The sequence below is a fragment of the Pristis pectinata genome, chromosome 29 (assembly GCF_009764475.1).
Source record: "Pristis pectinata isolate sPriPec2 chromosome 29, sPriPec2.1.pri, whole genome shotgun sequence".
Lineage (NCBI taxonomy): Eukaryota > Metazoa > Chordata > Chondrichthyes > Rhinopristiformes > Pristidae > Pristis > Pristis pectinata.
This window is the reverse complement of record NC_067433.1, coordinates 7,777,257-7,798,526: the sequence shown is the minus strand read 5'-3', so window position 1 is coordinate 7,798,526 and position 21,270 is coordinate 7,777,257. Positions and strand designations below refer to the sequence as shown.

The 21,270-nt window shown below is 44.1% G+C and overlaps 1 protein-coding gene across 4 annotated transcripts in view; it reads right to left on the bottom strand.

Moving 5' to 3' along the window:
- LOC127584432 (electrogenic sodium bicarbonate cotransporter 4-like) overlaps window positions 1-21,270 on the bottom strand; it is a 75,603-nt gene that overhangs the window by 25,689 nt on the left and 28,644 nt on the right. For all 4 annotated transcript variants that reach the window (XM_052041242.1, XM_052041241.1, XM_052041240.1 and 1 more), the window contains exons 10-15: window positions 20,324-20,498; window positions 17,154-17,287; window positions 14,577-14,848; window positions 7,159-7,220; window positions 3,292-3,492; window positions 1,469-1,582 (exon numbers count right to left, since the gene is read on the bottom strand). In XM_052041242.1, coding sequence (XP_051897202.1) covers window positions 1,469-1,582; window positions 3,292-3,492; window positions 7,159-7,220; window positions 14,577-14,848; window positions 17,154-17,287; window positions 20,324-20,498 — 958 coding nt within the window. The remainder of the gene's footprint in view (window positions 1-1,468; window positions 1,583-3,291; window positions 3,493-7,158; window positions 7,221-14,576; window positions 14,849-17,153; window positions 17,288-20,323; window positions 20,499-21,270) is intronic.

Here is a 21,270-nt window from a genome sequence, read left to right as displayed (position 1 = left end):
TTCAACATTTGATCATTATCAGATATAGCTTAGAGTTAGATCCAGAATAAATAGACCCAATTTGCAGCAAGACTCAAACTTCAATAAATGGCTGATGTTGCTGGGATCTCACTAACAATTTTATTGTCATATATCCCTAGCATTACTACGTTGAAGTGGCATCAACCTTCTCCTTCACTACTTACTCATTAACAGATTGCAACTAATTCAGCAGAAGTGGGATCACTTATAACCAACATGAAACAAAAACCAGCCTCCACATTCGAATCATGATTTGAGGCCTTCAACTTTCAGCAGATCCATAAGTTAGTGCAACACTCAACCTGTTTCCTAATTACTTAATTCATCATTTTGCAATGCCAAAATAAAAATCCTTTGGAGTTTACCTTCAGTTCGGTAGGCACTTGGAGTTTTGGTGTGTTCAGTCCAAAAAGCATATCAATCCCAACAAAAATCAGAATAGATGCGAAGATAGAAAAGTCACTGATAAGTTTCCGGAGCTTAGATAGACCCAAGAGGTGGAAAAATATCCAGACACAGGCAGTACACAAGAAGGGAGGAAGGATGAATGAGAAAAAGAGGAAAGCATTAGAATAAACATCTTCAATGTCGGTTAGTGGGAAGAAGTTATACTTTGCCTCAAATAATATCTTTCACATCAATTTTCCCCAGCTGGAGATTTCTCTGATATCTATGAAGCCCAGTACATGAAAATAAAACACTTGTGATAAATTCTGGGGAGACTAAATTAAAAGTGGAGTGATTTATGGAGTGCAGAGTCTGTGTGAACACGTGTCAATGAATGAGAAAGTTGGCCTGTGGTGACTGGTTAACTGATTATTGGTCCCAGCATGGGCATCTCCCACTGTAGAAAGAAGCTAATGGACAGAGATGCGGTTATGGTTGCAAGCATGGATTTCAGTGGAAGATCTGAATCGCACTGCAGATAAAATAAAATGCAGTCTCTCCCAGTTAAACTAATATTAAATTATCCTGATAAGCATTTATATTTGGATTGTGAAACGTTTTGCATTCTACCAGCACAGATCTCCCAGACCATACTCTGATATCAATCAAATTCTATAATCAATGGTGAAAGGCTTTGTGTTTGGAAGAGTTAAGCGAATTGATTCCAGGCTAAAGATATTCGGATTGGGATTCTACACCCCCTCCACTCCATTGCCAGCTATGAGTTCCATGGGATACGCATTGTATAAGATAACGATGGTCTTGAATGACTAGACTGAAGAAGTGAAGTTGTCACATTGAGTATTGAGAAAAGCCAGGTTTGGCTCTAATGATTCTGAAAATAGTATAAAACAGCTTGGAGAAAGAAGAGTGATTACTTATTCAGTGTGAGACCATGCAGAACTAAACTGTTCAGACCAGGTTGGGAAGATGCCTTCTAAAGGATGCAGAGCAGTGGGAATACAGGTAGAACTGGGAAACAGCTAAGTTCTAATCAAACCTTGATTCTGTTGGGGACATGCAGTTTGGGAGTGTCCAGTCCAACCGCAGCATCGATTCCACAGAAAACAAGGATGGAGATGACCGTGGAAAAGTCAGTGATCAGGCTTCGGATCTAGCGGAAAACAAAGGGGTGAGTAGAAATGGGGAAGGAAAGAAGCAAGGAAGGGTACAAACACATGCAGGGATTGGGACCAGGTGCAGGTAGGGAGTTGAGGGAAATAGGTCTGCTGCCCTTGCAGAGTTAATTCAGCAGAAGCAAAGAGGCTACACAAACTCAACAAGGACATCAAGAACTTCAAGAGTTTTTGCTCATATTAGAAAGACAAGTTTATTTTTCATTTTGCATTGATCTGTTCTTACCTACTGGTCTCTAGTCAATGAGTCATTGAGGAATAGAGCATGGAAACAGGCCAACTCTTCCATGCCCACCAAGATGCCCATCTAAGCTCATCCCATTAGCTAAAGGATACCTTTTTTTAAACATCTACAGTAAAACTCCGATAATCCAGCATCCGATTGTTCAGAATTCCTGAGTCCCGCCATCTGGCTCATTCATTAGTACGGAATGTCAGACGGGGTCCAGAGTGCAAGTGGGAAGTGCAGCAAGGTCTGTGGTCTGGACTGTTGCAATGTGTGTGGCTGGAGCAAGGGGCCGGCATCCGGAACTCCAGGGGTCAGGAACGTGGGTAGGTTTACAGTCGGAGCCAGGGCTTGTGTACTTCTTCTCCCTTTAAACTCACCAGGTTCACTGGAACATTTATTATGCTGTTGTGTAACGTGTGAAGAACATGAAATAAAGCATGTTTGGGTATTAATGGGAATAACATCCAATAGTCTGGAAAATCTGCTCATCCAACACCACTAAACTCTCAAGAGTGCCAGATTATCAGAGTTTTATTGTACTTCCCTTGCATCAGTCCATAGACCGTCGTCAAAGTGACTGATGACATATTGCCTTTCCATTTCTACTCTGATTGTACTGTGTCTGGGAGCGGAGGTGACTGCGGAGTTTGGGATTTGTGCTCTGCTTGTTTCATTTTAAAAGGCTCACCAAGTATATTTGGGTTTTTGTTTGGTCAATACTTCAGTACAGACCAAAGTAAAGTGTTCCATTTCTAGCCATTGCCATTGGTTGAGCTGACAATGATAAGACCGCAATCTTCACTAAAACTATTGTTCAAAGCAACCTTGTAAACAAAGGGGAAAAAATTAATTGGATTCAAGGTTTGTACTCGGGAGGGTGATCTATGCCCCTGTACTATATTCATCCCACTATAGAAAGGTTATTGTGATAGGTTATTTTGTTGGATCAATACCTGCAACTCATGAGGCATGAGTTCAAATCCAGCCAGGTACCGGGGGAATTTAAATTGAGTTAGTTTTATTAAATCTGGACTAAAAATAATTTGTTATCATCAAAGATGACCATGAAGCTATTGGATTGCAGTAAGGTTCCACCTGGGTAAAAAATCTCCCTTAGGAAAGAAAATCTCTCCTTACTGGGACTTGCCTATATGTGACTCCAGACTCCTAACAATGTGGTTGACTGTTAACCACCCACTGAAAGACACACAGTTGTCGCACAACTGTCACACACACACATCAACGTTTCAAGAAGGTGGCTCACTTCTTAAGTGCGGTCATGGACGTGCTTAGCCAGTAACGCACGTCTTGTAAACAAGACAAGTTGCTCTGAGAAAGGTCTTGGAACAACAGTTCCTACTGCTCTAATGGGCAGTTGGCTATGAGGCACCCAACAAGCCAGAGGAAGCCCTGGCCCAAGAAAAGACTTGCAGCCCCAGATCCAGTGGGAGCACTTACCTTGGTCGGAAAATAACGACTAAACTTGAACTTTTTGAGAGTCACGGTAAGAGAGTAGGTGCCGAAGAAGAGGATGAAAGACATTAGGGCCAGGTCTGGGACATACTTGCAGGACTTTCCAACCAGGTTCCCACCATACTTGAGGCACTCCTTTTTGCTGAGCTGGCTCCAATCGAGTGCTGTGGTATTGATGACATTGTACTTGGGACAGAAAGGAGACAATCAGTGTAAATCCTCAGCTGATCAAACACACTGTCATACCTACTCTTGGACCCCACTCTGGTGCCCAACCTGATCTATTCCCAGCTGATCACTGGACCTTTCTGAGTGCAAGTGGCCAGGAGCTGCTCCAGAGAGGATTTGGCAAGTGTTCTAAACCCACCCACTCACCCCCAAGCTCAAAGCTGCTGTTTAAATTGAAACAGGAACAGACATTGCTGGAAAAACTCAGCAGGTCAGGCAGCATGTGCAGAAAGGGAAACAGAGCTGAGGTTTCAGGTCGAAGACCCTGTGTCAGAATTCAGTCGGAGGGTCCTCAACCTGAAGTATTAACTGTGTTTCTGTTTTGCTCCATTGATGCTACCTGACCCACTGAGTGTTTCTTGCATCTTTTTGTTTTTGTACAAGATTTCCAGCATCTGCATTTTTTTTATTTTCACTTATTGTTTAAGTTGAACGTTAAAGAGCCATAGAGTGATAGGAAGATACAGCACAGAAACAGGCCCTTTAGCCCACTGAGTCCACATCAACCATCAACCACACATTTACATTAATCCTAAACCACTTCCATTTTGTTTTCTCTCCATATTCCCATCAAGACCCCACCCTCCTCAGAGTCTACCACTCACCCACACTCTAAGGGCAATTTACAGCGGCCAATTAACCTATTTAAACTGCATGTCTTTGGGATGTGGGAGGAAACTGGAGCATTTGGGGGAAACCCACGCAGTCACAGGGAGAACTCCACACAGACGGCACCTGAGGTCAGGATCGAACCAGGGTTATTGGCATTGTGGGGCAGCAGGTCTATTAACTGTGCCACTGTGGATATTTGCAAATGCATTCCAAAACGTCTGGCAAGGGTAAATAAAACATAAAAACATTTAAATGATAAATTTTTTGACATGAACTAAAATCATTAAAAGACATGTACTTTAAAAATACATTAAATAACTGAATTAAATTGAATGTAAAGGGTTCTTTCTTGTTCTCTCAGGAACTGTTTCTTCTCGTTGGGAGCTCCGAGGGAGGCTGTGCTGGACCATGGGGAGGTTACCAGTGCACAGCAGATGTCCCAGGCAAGCAGTTACCTTGGGGGGAAGGCTGTACCTCAGCCCCTGCTCAGGAGTCCTAGCTTCCATTGGGTCTGATTCTTAAAACCTAACAGATCTGACAGTGTTAAAGCAGAAGGAACTGCCCCATTATCCGAGCCAGGAAAGTGGTGCTTTAAACAAATTTGTTAACAGCTCAAAACACACATATTGTTGCTGCGTCTCCCACTATAGCTAGAAGATGGGATTAATTTGGGTCCCCACTGGTCAGCATTAATGTGGTGGGCTGAAGGGCCTGATTCGATGCTGTGCGACTCTATGACTTCTTTACTTTCTTGTAAGGTTAAGGGGGTTTGGTTTGTCACTGAACACTCTGTCAAACTTCTACCGATGCACTGTTGAAAGTATCATGGTCTGGTACGGTAGTTCGAATGTGCAGTAACGTAAGAAGCTGCAGAGAGTAGTGGACTCAGCCCAATTCATCGTCGGCACATCCCTCCCCACCATCGGTAGTATCTACAGGAGGTGCTGCCTCAAGAAGGCAACATCTATCATCAAAGATCCCCACCATCCAGGCTATGCCACCTTCTCGCAGCTACAGAAGATACAAAAGTTGAAGTCCCACACCACCAGGTTCAAGAACAGCTACTTCCCTTCAACCATTCGGTTCTTGAACCAACTGCCACAACCCTAAACACCACCTCAGTATAGCAACACTATGATCACTTTGCACTCCAATGGACTTTGACTTTTTTTGTTCTAATTATGTTTTTTCTTGCAAAAATTGTGTATAATTTATGTTTAATTTATGTTTTTCTTGTGAATGCTGCTTATCTGACGCTATGTGCCTGTGATGCCGCTGCAAGTAACTTTTTCATTGCACCTGTGCGTACATGTACTTGTGCGTATACAATAAACTCGACCTTGACTTTGCTGTGACTGAGTATGTTGCTCCCTTGTCTCTGAGCCAGAAGGTGGTGGGCTCAAGTCCCACTCAAGCACATGACCTAGGATACAGCTCCAGCAATAGATGTGTTACATTGTCTGAGGTCCTGGTGAAACATTACATCTGTGCCCAAGAATTGATGGTACCACCATTGAAAAAAGAATTGAAAGGAATGCTCAGGATGGTCAATCCTTTGATGACAAGTACCTGCTCAAATGTCTCATTGTTGTTGTTGGCATCTTCCTGTGTGGGAATTGGGTATTTACAGTACAGTGGCAAGTATTGTCAAAGTCGAGTTTATTGTCATCCGCACAAGTACGTGTGTGCACAGGTGCAATGGAAAACTTACTTGCAGCAGCATCACGGGCACATAGCATCAGATAAGCAGCATTCAAATATATTTTATTGGCTTTAACTCTTCAGCCTACATCCATCAAAGGAGTTAGAGATTATCAAGCATTTTCATTACAAAAAACTCCAGAACTGATAGGAGCTGTGTGATCGAAGCTTTCATTGGGATCTAAAAGTATCTCCAGGTTGACAATGTATGTTGGTGTTTAGTCATTGCCTTTGTGGAAGATCTCACCCAGGTTCTGTTTCCCAAGTTCCAACATTTCCCACTTGAAATGTGGCTGAGCAACCGAGAAGGAAAAGATCTCCTTTGCTCCCATCAGGGGCACTTCCCTCTCCCCCAAACAACTGGAGAGGCAGAGCAAACTTTTCGTCTCACCACCATCATACAACCCAGGAAAACCTGCTCATAAATTGTCACTGAATCTGTGATTAACCATTTTAAAACCCTGAGCATAGGATGAACATTGGCAGGTAACTTCCAGATTGCAACAGGATGAATCCACAAAGACGAGAGGTCGCAGAAGTTGTAGAGAGGTAGCAGAGGAGTTGTGTTTTTATCGATTTATAATTGGTGTGGTTGTCACTGGCAAGGCCAGCATTTATTGGCGGTTTTCATTTATCCTTAGGAAGATAACTTTTCGTCTTCTTCAACTGCCTTTTGTGAAAGTGCTGCCACCATCCTGTTGCTAAAGCATTGACCCAGCGACTAAGCAGTAATGGCATGCAACAGTCTCTTGTGTCTCCAGATCTTGCTCCACCCATCCCCTCCACCTCCTTATACTGCCTATCTTCTCTCTCTCAGTCCAGATGAAGGGTCTCAGCCTGAAACATCAACTGTCTGTTTCCCTCCATAGATGCTGCCTGACTCGTTGAGTTCCTCCAGAGTTTTGTGTGTTGCTCAGATTCCAGCATCTGCAGTCTTTTGTATCTCCATGCAAGAGGAGGTAACTGAATTAGCAGAAGGGTCCCAGACCTGAAATGTTAACTGTCTGCCTTTCCACAAATGCTGTCTGACCCGCTGGGTTTGTCCAGCATTTCTTGTTTTGATTTCATTCTGCTAAGTCCTGAGTTTTTGTGAGTGTTGACACGTTTATATCTCCTGCAATTTTCATCCAGATACGAGGATCTGTGCACTGGGTATAGAGTGAGGATTAAACACCATTTTTAGTTCAGTATGTTCTCGTGCTGTGGAAAGCAGTGAACCAAGCTACTTCAAATGAGACTGAAGAAAACAGCTCTTGGCTGGGCTAAAGAAGGAAAGTGGTCAATTTATAGAAATAAAATCTGCAAACTTACCAAAGAAATATTAGTGTTGTTCAAAGCCAGTGAATCTGAAGCATTGAAGAAGGTTGTATTCACTGTGAGGCAACAAAATAGTGTGATTAGTTTGATGAATAAAATCTCAGCACTACAGATTTAAAACTTCCCATCCCTATTCCTTTTTGACTGGTTTCATACATCATCTCAATTTCTCCTGTCAATGAAGATAGGTGGCCACACTACTGAAAGTGACTGAGATTGATTTTATGCGCAGATTTTATGCAACTCTCCTCCACTCACTGCATATTTCTGGAAAAATTATCCTGCTTTTACTGGGAGAAGTTGCTGTAGCTTCTGTTGCGACTGCTCTGTCTCTGACCGAAGCAACTTTGTTTGCTTTACAATTGACTGTTTTCTGTGAACCAAAAGTCCTACCCTGCCTCAAGTGCTTTGGCTGATGTAGCTTTGTCAATAAATACCCTGTAATAAAAATAATTAATCTTCAGCAAAACTCTCAATCTGATCTCCAGTGTGATAACAACTAAGCATATTCTTCCCTTCCTTCCCATGTGAACTGTTTGACTTTGCTGTCACAAATAACAGTAAAGACTGGGTCAGAATGAGGGGCCAGTACTCTAACAGTGAATCTTTTCTGTGCACTTATTTATTTTTGAAAGAAGTTTTCTGAACACTAAGAAGAATAACTGTGTCTTACTTTCCATGCCCTTTCTCTCTGTGCCTTAGGCCCTATATTAAATTGCCAGCTTTGATTCAGTGGGCCTTGAACCTTTGTCTCTGACTGTTACAGACTAGATTACTATTGGTGAATGTCCCTTTAAGATAGATGATAGTGGTGTGTGTGTGTGTGTGTGTGTGTGTGTGTGTGTGTTGGCGTGGTTACGACAACAGAAGCTAAAGGATGTAATGATGTTTTTGAAGCAGTCAGTTGGAGTCAGTTAGAGAAGAGAGAGGGAGAAGAGAGAGAGACACCAGCCTGCTAGGTTCTCTATCGATGGATGAGAAACAATAACTGTGCCTGTCACTACAATCCACGTATGGATTTTTGGAGTCATCCGGTGGAGTCCACTTTGTTGTTAACCTGTAGAGGGAAACAGGAATTTCTGTGGACGGCCACGTCTCGGATGCTTTTCGGGATGGCAGATACTTCGGAACAAAGCAGTGGATTTCACTTTGTTGTTGACCTGTAGAAGGAAACAGGTATTTGTGTGGACGGCCACGATTTGAGAGCCTTTCAGGGTGAGGAAGATGCGGTGGAGTGGTCACTGCTGAGTAAACACTGAGGTGTCGTTTGGGTTCCAGAGTGGAACATTTGGATTTCGTAATTACTCTCTATTTTCTCTCTACGTCTACATTTTGTCTTCAGTCAACAGTGGTTTTGAAGAAGAAGCCTTTGCTCATGTTTCACCTTATGGCTTGCTGACTGGAACTTTAAGAACCATTCCTCCACTTGGAGTCTGGGAATTTGCCACACACACACACACTACCAGTTTAGTTTTGGGGTTAATGTTTAAAGTTTAACATTTTTACTTCTAACTTTCTAACATTTTTACTTTTATTTTTCTTATTATCATAAGTAACTATTAATAAAGTAGCTTTTAACACTGAATCATGACTCAGTGTGTTTCTTTTGTTGCTGGTTCATAACACTGACTCAGAAAGTTGTGGGTTCAAATCCCGCTTCTGCCCGAAGGTTTAGACCGATGCCCCGTGGAGATGCCAACTGTGAGGGACATTAAACTGAGGACCTAGCTACCCTCTCAAGTGAACATAAAAGACTGTAGGGCAAGATTGAGAAGGACAGTAGGTAATTTATCCTCCAGGTCATTGCCAATCCCTCCAGCAATATCACTCAAAAAAATTATCCATCATTATGTTGTGGTTCCTGGCAGCCTACTATGTTTCTGTTGGATGCTGGGTTACCTACCCAACTGTGATTCCACTAAATATATATTTTTTTCTGGCAACAAAACATGTTTAAAATCTCTAAAAGTTTATGGAAAACGTTATAATTATAACATAGAAGTTATAACCATTTATAAAAAATTAGTGACCCCACTGAGGTCTACCAGTTGTTGGAATTTTCTCTCATTAAGGAAAGCTCTTTGTTTGGTTTCTCTCAAGTGATTTTGGACACAAGGAACTTGTCACGTGTCATCCTGCCCGCATCCCAGAGGTATGCAGTTGTGCAGCCTAAGTTTTAGCCCAACTTGTCTTTTGTGCGACCTGCATGGTTAAACTCCACGTCATGAATTACTGCCCATTGTAGACTTGAAGACAAGAAGCAGAGAAAGTGCCATAAGAGAAAAATTAGCCCAGAAACTCAGCAAACCTCGATTTACAGGGGTGGCAATAAATGTCGCAGAGCCTCAGAGATCTGTGAGAGTTAGCTTTCAAATCTATTGCGGTGTAAATCTCACTAATGAGACTATTCTCTCCTTGGATTTATAAAAGCTTTGGAGCAAAACTGTGCCAAGAATCAATCAATTGTGCAGCTCAGGAATCCAATCTCACTCTGTTAATGTTAGTAGCACATCTTAATGACTCGGATGCAAGATCTGGATTACGAGCAAATGAAGGTGAACATTCTGAGAAGCTTAAGCAATTTATAAATCTCCTATATTTAAAATATCCAAGTGGTTTCAGTTAAGACGCACCTAATCAAAAGATATGTTCTCTGGCACATTGATTTTACCCTGTAATTAACAGTTGATGCCTCTTCACACAGTCATTTAATCTGAAATACTTTGTCCTGAAGTTAATCCTCTTGTCCCTGCATGAGTCAGATTGATCCATTTTGCCTGCGACGTAAAGGAAATGAGCCTAGAAACTTAGAAAATCTTGCTTTACATTGATCTGGAAATCTGTTTGTTTATTAAAGCTTTCTGTGAAGATTATTTGTGCGATATGTTGCGCTTCGATTTCCTAGTTAGTTTATGAACTTGTTGCTATTCATTAAAGTGGCAAAGGTTTGCTATACTGCGTGGCCAGATTCTACTCTAACATCATCTACAAGTTTACAGATGATACCACCGTAGTGAGCCATATCTCATATAATGATGAGTCGGAGAGGAGGAGATAGAGAGCTTAGTGACATGGTGTCATGAGAACAACCTCAATGTCAGCAAAACAAAAGAGCTGGTCATTGACTTCAGGAAGGGGGGCAGTGCACATGCTCCTGTCTATATCAACAGTTCTGAGGTCGACAGGGTTGAGACCTTCTAGTTCCTGGGAGTGAACATCACCAATAGCCTGTCCTGGTCCAACCACAGGATGCCACGGCCAAGAAAGCTCACCAGCGCCTCTACTTCCTCAGGAGGCTAAAGTTTTGCATGTCCGCTTTGACCCTCACCAATTTTTATCAATGCACCGTAGAAAGCATCCTATCTGAATGCATCACAGCTTGGTATGACAACTGCTCTGCCCGGGACCACAAGAAACTGCAGAGAGTTGTGGACACAGCTCAGCACATAACAAAAACCAGCCTCCCCTCCATGGGCTCTGTCTACACTTCTCTCTGCCTCGGTAAAGCAGCCAGCATAATCAAAGACCCCACTCACCCTGGACATTCTCTCTTCTCCCCTCTCTCATCAGGCAGAAGATACAAAAACCTGAAAGCACGTACCACCAGGCTCAAGGGCAGCTTCTATTCCGTTGCTACAAGACTATTGAATGGTTTCCTAGTACGATACGATGGACTCTTGACCTCACAATCTACCTCGTTATGACCTTGCACCTTGTCGTCTACCTGCACTGGACTTTCTCTGTAGCTGTAACACTTTATTCTGAATTCTATATTGTTTTACCTTGTACTATCTCAACGCAATGTGTGATGAAATAATCTGCATGAACAGTATGCAGGCAAGGTTTTCACTGTACTTCGGTACAAGTGACAATAATAAACCAATTCCAATTCCAATACAGAACCTAAATTGTTAGTGGCCTTAGACTAGACACTAGCTCTGCAAAAGTCCAACAAAGTCTCATCCTCATTCTAAAGGCCAAACCCTCGTGTCCACCTTCCCTACAGAAATTACATTCCCACGGAGCATTGGCAGTGTGAGGAGCCCACAAGCAAAGGGTATGGTTTCAGGGTAAGGGGAATCCTATTTAAACAGAGATGAGGAGGAATTTCATCTCCCAAACGGTTGTGACTCCAGGGAATTCACCACCCCAGAATGAGCCACTGAACATATTGAAGGCCAAGACTTTTAGGCTGCAGAGAGTCAGAGTTGTGGGGAACAGGTGGGAAGGTGGAGATGAAGACAAGGTCAGATCATCTCTGATTATATTGAATGGCGGAGAGGCTGGCAGACTTCTGCTCCTTCTGTTATGTTCTTACAATCAGTCCACAGGTAAAATGAGCCTCTGACTGTGTCACTCTGCCTGTCTTTACTGCCAGGCTCAATGTATTCCTCTGGACTGCCAAGGGGCTGGTTTATAACTTAAAGGTGCTTCAAAGGAATGCGGGAGTGAATGCAGGATTCCAAGGGCTAGGTTAGGAGCAGAGATTACATAAACTAGGCTGGTGGTCTCTAGAATAATGGGCATAGAACATAGAACAGTACAGCACAGGAACAGGCCCTTCGGCCTATGATGCTGTGCCAGATTAATTAAGCTAATGATGCCTAACTACACTAATCTATTCTGCCTACACATGGTCCATATTCCTTCATTCTCTGCACATTCATGTGCCTATCTAAGAGCCTCTTCAAGGTCTCTCTTGTACCTGTCTCCACCACCACCCCGGCAGCAAATTTCAGGCACCCACCACTCTGTGTAAAAAACTTGGCCCACGTATCTCCTCTGAACCTTCCCCCTCTCGCCTTAAATGCATGCCCTCTAGTATTACACATTTGGACCCTGGGAATAAGATACTGGCTGTCTACTCTATGTCTCTCATAATTTTATAAGCTTCCATCAGGTCTCCCCTCAGCCTCCACCGCTCCAGAGAAAACAACCTTTGTTTGTTCAACCTCTCCTTACAGCACATGCTCTCTAATCCAGGCAGCATCTTGGTAAACCTCTTCTGCACCCTCTCCAAAGCCTCCACATCCGTTCTACAATGGGGGCGACCAGAAATGAATGCAATACTCCAGATGCGGCCTAACCAGAGTTTTATAAAGCTGCAACCTAACTTCCTGACTCTTGAAATCAGTGCCTCAACTAATAAAGGCAATCATGCCATACGCTTTCTTTACCATCCCATCAAAGAGGTGACTTGTTTCTTTTAGGAGGTTGAAGGAAGTAGAATTGCTATGTTTTGGGAGTGGATTAGCTAAGGGAATGGGATTAGAGCAGAACAGCAGAGCTGAGGTTAATTGAAAGGCAGAACAGGGACAAGGGGCTGAATGGCCTCCTACTTCTATCCCTTATGTTATGTTATGTAAATGGATTAGCTTGATTAAAACGTTTCTGCCGGTCATGGACAAGATGTCATTGAGAAGAGGTATTAGGAAGTAAAAGCTCCTCCTTCTCCTAAGTGTAAAATCCTGAAAGTGACTTGAAAAGACTTTCAGGGCCGTTGTGATTCTTTTGTACAACTCCCTTCAGTAATTAGATAAAGGCGTAAAAAAAAACAAAAGGCCTTGCAGTAAAACTGCGAGGCTGTGAGTCTTATTTTTATACAATGTTTGCATACATTGAGTAATGCTGTTATGATACTGCGTCCCTATGCCAATGCTACTACCAGTTCTGGCAGAAATAGCATGTTCTTTCCCCAGAGAAGAGCATCACTTAGTTTATGCTTTCATAGTTCCCTATAACTTATTCCACCTACATTTCTATCTACTACCCCCAGATTCTACCACAGAGTTTTGGAGCAACTCACAGCAGCCAATTAACCTACCAAAGATGCACGTCTTTGGGAAGAGGGAGGAAACTGGAGCACCCAGAGGAAACCCATGTGTCACAGGGAGAACATGCAAACTCCACACAGGTAGCACCATAAGTCAGGATTGAACTGGTTGCTGGAGCTACGAGGGAGCAGCTCTACTAGCTGCACTACTGTGGTACCTGGAGCAATAAGGCTTCCAATATGCAAGCAGCAAGTCATGCAGTGGGTCAAAAGTTGGAGTGGTTACCTCTGCTCACTGGAATGGGCAGAGAACTTTTCTTGCAAGAAACTCCATTCCCCACACTTGTCTGAGGCAGTAGGTACTAAGGACCCTGACATCTAACCACACTGGGTCCATTCTCAGTTACAGTTCTAGACAAAAACAGTTAGGTTGTAGGGAGAGAACAGAGGCAGAATACAGAGGTTCCTTATTGAATACTTACTCAGGTTTGAAAGATGCCAAACAGTGTTTGCAGCAAATACGAAAGCAGTAAATAATCCGTTACAATAGTCAAATTAAAAGAACTTGGCAAAATCATATCCATTTAGAGAAAACTCACATAGAGATGAATATCCCCTGTGGTCACCGTGGACAATGGTTGCACTTATAGAATCATAGAAATGTACAGCACAGAAACAGCCTCTTCAGCCTACCTCATCCCTGACGGCCGCGACGCCTGTCTATGGTAATCCTATTTGCCCGTATTAGGCCCATATCCCTCTACACCTCTCCTATCCAAGTATTTATCCAAATGCCTTTTAAATGTTATAATTGCACATGCCTCTACCACCTCTTCTGGCAGCTCGTTCCTGATATTCACCACCCTCTGTATGAAAAACTTGTCCCTCAGATCTCCTTTAAATTTCTCCCCTCTCATCTTAATCTTGTGCCCTCTGGTTCTAGACTCCACTTGCCTGGGAAAAATACCCCTCATAATTTTATAAAGCTCTATAAGGTGACACCTCAGCCTTAAATATTAGTGAGGCTAAACCTAGCATGTCCAATCTCTCCTTATAACTACAGCCCTCCATTCCAGGCAACATCCTGGCGAATCTCTTCTGCAATCTCTCTATTGCTACCACATCCTTCCTATAGTGTGGTGACCAGAACTGTACACAATACTCTAAGTGCAGTCCAGCCAATGTTTCGTACAACAGCAATATGATGTCCCAGCTCCTATACTCAATGCCTCAGCCTACGAAGGCAAGCATGCCACTTTCAGGGAGCTATGGACTTCTGGGTTCATTGGATGCCTGTGCAATCACTGCATTAGCAGCTCACACAGGACGCAGGCAGAGACTGGGAGGGAACTAAGGACAGGGGGTATTCTGAAAGCGTGAAAGCACTTTAGACCCGGTCATAATCCTCCTCATCAGACAGGAACTGGGTAGGTGGGTGGTTAACATAATGTCCTATACATAGTACTGCACAAGAATTGTAGGTATAAAGTAGATGGAATAATTATCTCTACATTCAGGTGGTCTAAAAGGAAAAATCTAGTGTGAAATTCCACAGAAGGATGACAACTAACTTTTGACGAGTTTTCTGGTAATTGTTTCTCCTTCTCTCGTCTGTCCACTGTGGTGACAGCTGACTCACCTGGGTCGGGTGCCATACACTCACACTTGTACATGGTCACGTAGTCGGGCTTGTAGAAGGAGTTGATGGGGTAATACTTGAAGGCTCCGATCATCTTCTTAATTGCATCATAGATGAAGATGAAGCTGATGAGCATGGAGAAGCCCTCCTCTGTAAAACGTGTGATGTACTTAATGATGAAGCTGGCGTCCGTGGCAACTAAAAGAAGGCACTGAAAAGCGGAATGGAGACCAATCCAGAGCCGAAATTCTAGGTAGTCTATATCGTTACCTCTGCAAGAGAGATATGTGGTCTTAGTCCTAGAGTTACAACGAGATGCAGCAGGGGAAAAGGCCCTTCAGCCCATCGAGTCTGTGCCAATTGTCAACCATTCGTATTGCACATCCTGCGTTAATCCCAATTTTCATTCTCCCGACCTTCTCTTCAACCCCCCCCCCCCAAGTGCTACCCCTCATCCACACACTAGTGGCCAATTAACCTACCTATCCAGACATTTTTGGGATGTGGGAGGAAACAGGACCACCCAGCGGAAACCTATGTGGTCACAGGGAGAACGTGCAGACTTCACACACTTGCACTTTTGATATAATGAGTTTATGAGTTTACCTGCAATGCACTTTTACCGTAGCTGTAACACTATATTCTGCATTCTGTTTTCTTTTCACGACCTCAATGGTACGAACTGCCTGGATGGCACGCAAACAAAAGCTGTTCCCTCTATCTTGGTACACGTGACAATAATAAACCAATACCAATAGCACCCGAGGTCAGGATCGAACCCAGGTCCCTGGAACTGTAAGGCAGCAGCTCTACTGGCTGTGCTACTGTGTCACCCTATCTTTATACTGAACAGTCCAAGTTTCTTCATTCACAGGATGGAGACTTTGCTGGACTGAGTTCCATTTGTTACCTGCTCCACTTTGCCCCTACACTGATTGGCTTGCAGGGCCATTTTGGGCAATTAGAAATCACCAACACATTGAGTGGTGTTGGAGACACATGGGCCAGACCAGTAAGGATCTTTCCTGAAGGACAACAGTGAGTTTTTACAACAAAGTGTATCTCCATGATTAACATTAATGTCTCATTCCAGATTTATTTACTAAGTTAAACTCAACTGCTGCCGTGGCGGGACATGAACACTTCTCCAGCTCAGTAGTCCAGGCCCGTGGATAATATTCCCGTAATTTAAAGCAGCTTCCTGTGTGCAGTTGCCTGGAGGTGTTGAAGATAATCGCACTGCTTTTGTCAAGGTGAAGGGATTAAAACTAAAGCACTTGCCTTAATGTTGGTGAGAATCATCGTTCCACCAGTTGGCACCTGAAAGAAGTGAACTTGCTGGATTGTCGAACAAACTCAATTGATTCCTCCAGAGAAGGGACTTGGCTGTCTGAACCTGCCACTTGCCTGTATAAAACTGCAATGTTTGGATGGCCTTTGCTGTTTTCCCAAGCCGCACAGACGCGCTGGGCAATCAGGAGTGAACAGTAAGTATAACCAGGACAAAAAATATTTTTCCAAAGGATGTATTGGATTTAAATGGTTTCCCAAATCAGAGTCATAGAGTTGTACAGCACAGAAACAGGCCCTTCAGCACACCACATCCGTGCTGACCTTTTTGCTCCTCTACACTAATCCCATTTGCTGCATTAGGTCCATATCCTTCTATACCTTGCCTACTCAAGTCCCTGTCTAAATGCCTCTTAAACATAGTAATTGCATCTGATTCCACTGGCAGCATGTTCCAGTTACTTATCGCACTCTTTGTAAAAGATTTGCCCCCTCAGATCCCCATAAATAAACTTTTATCTGCACTCTTCCCTCGCTGGCTGTGGGTTTGCACCTTATTGTCTACCTGCACTGTACTTTTTCTGTAGCTGTTACATGTTATTCTGCATTCTGTTATTGTTTTGCCTTGTACAGCCTCGATGCGCCTTGTAATGAATTGATCTGTACGAACGGTATGCAAGACAAGTTTTTCACTGTACCTCGGTACATGTGAACCAATAATAAATTTGCTTGTGTGGGTCATGAACCATCTTGTTCAACATCCGAACAGCACAATAGCTCAATAGGTCATCTGGGACCTTATGAACGGATAAGGGTATCTTCTTAACCAAACAGATCAAAGGCGCATTACTGAGCAGCAATGAATATGAAAGATTATGACTCATCCTCCATTTTCCTGTACATTCCCCATATTCACTGTGTGTCCAGAATTTTGATCCTACTTTGAATATACTCAATGACTGAGCATCCTTAGCCCTTTGGTTAGAGAGTTCCAAAGATTCACATTTAAAATTAAATTTTAAATTAGAGTTAACTGACATTTGACAAGGGGGTGCACACACCATAGGCAAAACCTCAACTTAATTACATATCCAAAAGAAGCAAAGTATTTCTAAAACTTCATAGGAACAGAGAAACAGCCCTGGTAGAACTAAATCCTGACCTAACACCCTTTGAACAACTGGACTTTAAGGGCTTTCCTGAAAGAGTTGTAGAGTCATGCAGTGCGGAGACAGACCCTTCACCTCATCACGTACATGCCAACCATCAAGTGACCTGAACACTTACTTGCTGAAGTCAAACAGGAGCTTTTCAAAGATGAGGATCGGACCTGTACTGCTCAGGATTGTGAGGGGCTGCCCAGCGAATAGACAGAAAATGGCACCAGTAAAGGCAGTGCCCAGGAAACTCTCGATCACACCCTGTTAACAGAAACCAGAGTCTGTTATCCTGAAGCTCTTGTCACTCAGATGCACTTGGATTGGATGGAACAGAATATGTCTGTGCTGCAAGTAGCATCATGAACACTTGGCCAAGGCTTGAACTAATTTTATAAAATTAAATACTGCAATTCATTAAAAAAAAACACATCATGTTCAACGGGCAATAATTTTCTTTTTTGCAATCAACTCCCTCTTGTCCATTGTAGGTATTTATTAAATTTGTACCACATATGCCAAGTCCTCTTGTACATTGTGTGAGAAGATATTTGGTGGGTTAGCAATGGGCAACAGCCTTCGCCAGAGGTTTGTTGGGTAGTTTAAGATAAGATAAGATAAGATATCTTTATTAGTCACGTGTACATCGAAACACACAGTGAAATGCATCTTTTTGCATAGAGTGTTCTGGGGGCAGCCCGCAAGTGTCACCATGCTTCTGGCGCCAACATAGCATGCCCACAACTTCCTAATGCATACGTCTTTGGAATGTGGGAGGAAACCAGAGCACCCAGAGGAAACCCACGCAGACACAGGGAGAACATACAAACCCTTTACAGAGAGCAGCCAGAATTGAACCCGGGTCACTGGCGCTGTAACAGTGTTACACTAACCGCTACACTACCGTGCCTGCACCTCACTTTGTGCGTCCCTCTGCAGGGCTCCCGGAAAGTTTGCCAACTTGCTTCCTGTTGTATGGGACTTCCCGTATCTTAGAGGAAGCTCTGCTACCCCATCCGACATTGATACGGGAAAACGATTTTCCTGAAAGCTGACAGAAGCCAAGAAGTTGTGGCTGGGAATCTACAGTAAGTTCCCCAACTCCTTAAGGGGAGAGATTGGTGACATCATCACCTAATTCAGTCCAGATGAAGGGTCTCAACCCAAAATGTCTACTCTCCATTTCCTTCCACAGAGGCTGCCTGTCCCACTTGAGTTCCTCCAGCTTTCTGCATGTTGCTCCCGATTCCAGCATCTGTAGTCTCCGTGTGGCCTCATTCATACTGGTAGGAGCAGCCTGGCAGCTATGGCTGGAGACTTGAGGTATGAGCATGTCTTCACCCCTGACGCATGGACCCCAAGACTGAGTGTTCCAGCTGCCAACACTTTGAACTGACATGACTCTAAACACTTCATGCATCACTAATCCTCCACATACTATGGTGTTCGATTCTGCTTGCGTTTCATGTATTCGGACTAAGTAAAAAGGAACATAACATTCATTCCCAAGGCCACTTCTTACAGTTAAGGAAGGCCACTTGTGCCTACGCAAGATATCCTTTCAGAACAAAACCTCCAGCTCTCGCACAGAAGCACAAAATGAACCAGAATAATACTCAGCCTCCAGGATTAAATTAACAGGAGACATTACTCACACACTGGTGTTGCATTCCCTGAAGTTTAGAAAATTAAAGGATGACTTGATTAATTTCCAGGTTACTTAGAGAAACAAATAGAAAGGATAGAGAGAAACTTCATCTGCTGGGTGAGGAACTTAGGACCAGAGACGTTAGAATTAGAGGCAGGATCTTCAGGGTTGCTTTAGGAAACACTTTATTCTACTAGGTCTAATTATCTAGAGACCCGAGTTCAAATCCGACCTTGCCCCTGCCCCTTCCGATAAAGAAGCAAGGGAAATTTAAATACAATTCATTAAATAAATCTGGTAGCAATAGCTAGTATTAGTAATGGTAACTTCTGAAGTATTGGCTTCCCATCCTGCTCACCTTATCTTATCTGGCCTCTAACTAACTCCAAACTTCCAGTGATATGGTGGACTCTCAGGTGATCTGAAGCAATTAAGGATAGGGATCAAGTGCTAGCATCCCATGACTAAATAAGATTCAGTTATGGCACCAGTTAGAAATGGTGCTTTCGCCTCGAGACAAAAACGCTGCATTGCTGCAGATGATTTGGCAGTTCGGGACACAGTTCCCTGCAATCCATTAAGGTCCTGGCATTAGTGAGTATCCTTGTGCAGGAGGAGGTGGCAGATCCTGTTCCAGCTGCTGGTCTTGTCAACTAATAAAGGTCTTGGTTGTCCAAGGGGGCATTAAAGGTGAGGGGCGTTGGTCACAGGAGCTTTGGCCATGCGGAGGTGGGACAGGATCAAACACTGGGCTTTCTGGTCCACGCCCACCTTACGTCCACACCCACCTCACACCCACCTCACACTCACCTTACACCCACCTCACACTAACTTCACATCCACACCTACCTCATCGTCACCTCACACTCACACCCACCTCAAACCCACCTCACACACACACCTCATACCCACCTCATACACTACCTCACACTCACACCCACCTCAAACCCACCTCACACACACACCTCACACCCACCTCATACACCACCTCACACTTACACCCACCTCACACTCACACCCACCTCAAACCCACCTCACACACCCACCTCACACCCACCTCATACACCACTTCACACTTACACCCACCTCACACCCACCTCATACACCACCTCACACTTACACCCACCTCACACTCACACCCACCTCAAACCCACCTCACACACATACACCTCACACCCACCTCATACACCACCTCACACTCACACCCACCTCACACTCACACCCACCTCATAGTCACCTCACACACACACACACCCACCTCACACCCACCTCACACTCACACCTCATACTCACACCCACATGCTCACAGCCACCTCGCACTCACTACACACCCACCTCATACTCACACACACCTCACATGCATACCAGACAACTTGCCCAGGTTGCAGCTGGACTCTCCACCATCAGGGAGTGTAATGTGGTTTACTGAGGCAGTGCTCTGCTTTAGGTGCTGATAGGCTTCTCTCAACAATAAAACATGATTTTCTTCTTGTTTAACAGAGTCCTCAGAAATCAATTGGGTTCAAGAAATTGCTGGTGACTTTGTTAAAGGGAGTTCATTGCTTGTACTCCCGTTAAATGGCTGTTTGGAAAGCTGGTCCCTATTGGTTAGTTGGTGGAATGACAGACACCGTGATATGGCGCCTTCTCACCTGGTAATTGTCCGTCGCATCGCCCAGTAATCCGCCAAAGGTGATGGCATTGGTGATGCAGCCGAGGTAGATGAAGAGGATGGTGGAGATGGACTGAATGTGGAACCCTTCATAGAAGTCACTGGGCAGCCAGGGAAGCTTCCTCTTGATATCCAGCCGTAGGCCTCCACAGAACCTGCACCCGGTGTGAACGCCACAACGTTAGAAGGATCATCAGCTCCTCAAACCTGCTCCGCCATTCAGTAAGATCATGGCTGATCCAATCCTCTCCTCAGCATCACTTTCCTGCTCTCTCCCCATACCCCGGTCTCCCTCACAGCTCAAATATATGCCAGTGCTCTTCTATGACATAGAAGAGCACAGCACAGGGACAGGCCCTTCGGCCCACCATGTCTGTGCTGACCAAGATGGTAACTTAAACAAGTCCCATCCTCCTGCACATGGCTGGTATCCCTCCATTCCCCGCCTGTTCAGGCACCTGTCTAAATGCCTCTTAAATATAGCCATCATATCTGTTTCTGCCACTCTGCTTCAGGCACCTACCACTCCCTGTGTCAAAAACTTGTCTCACACATCTCCTTTAAAGTCTTCCCCTCTCATTGTAAACCTATGCGCTTGAGTATTTCACATTGGATTGCTTTGGGAGTAGTGGGTGGGACTGAATTGGTTCAGGAGTGGTGGCTGGGAGTGTGATTGGATTGGAAGTGGTGGGTGGGAGTGGAATCAGGAAATGGGATTGGCTTGGGACTATTGGCCTGGAGTGGGATTGGATTGGGAAGCTGGATTGGATCAGAAGTGAGGTGTGGGCGTGGGATTGGGTCAGGAGTGTTTGGATGCAGGAGTCTCCAGTTAATAGACCTCAACTAATGTAGCCACTGGGCAGGAGTGTTGGCAACTGATGTCAGTCTACGGAGGGAGAGGCAAGGACAACCTAACCAGGAAGTCCG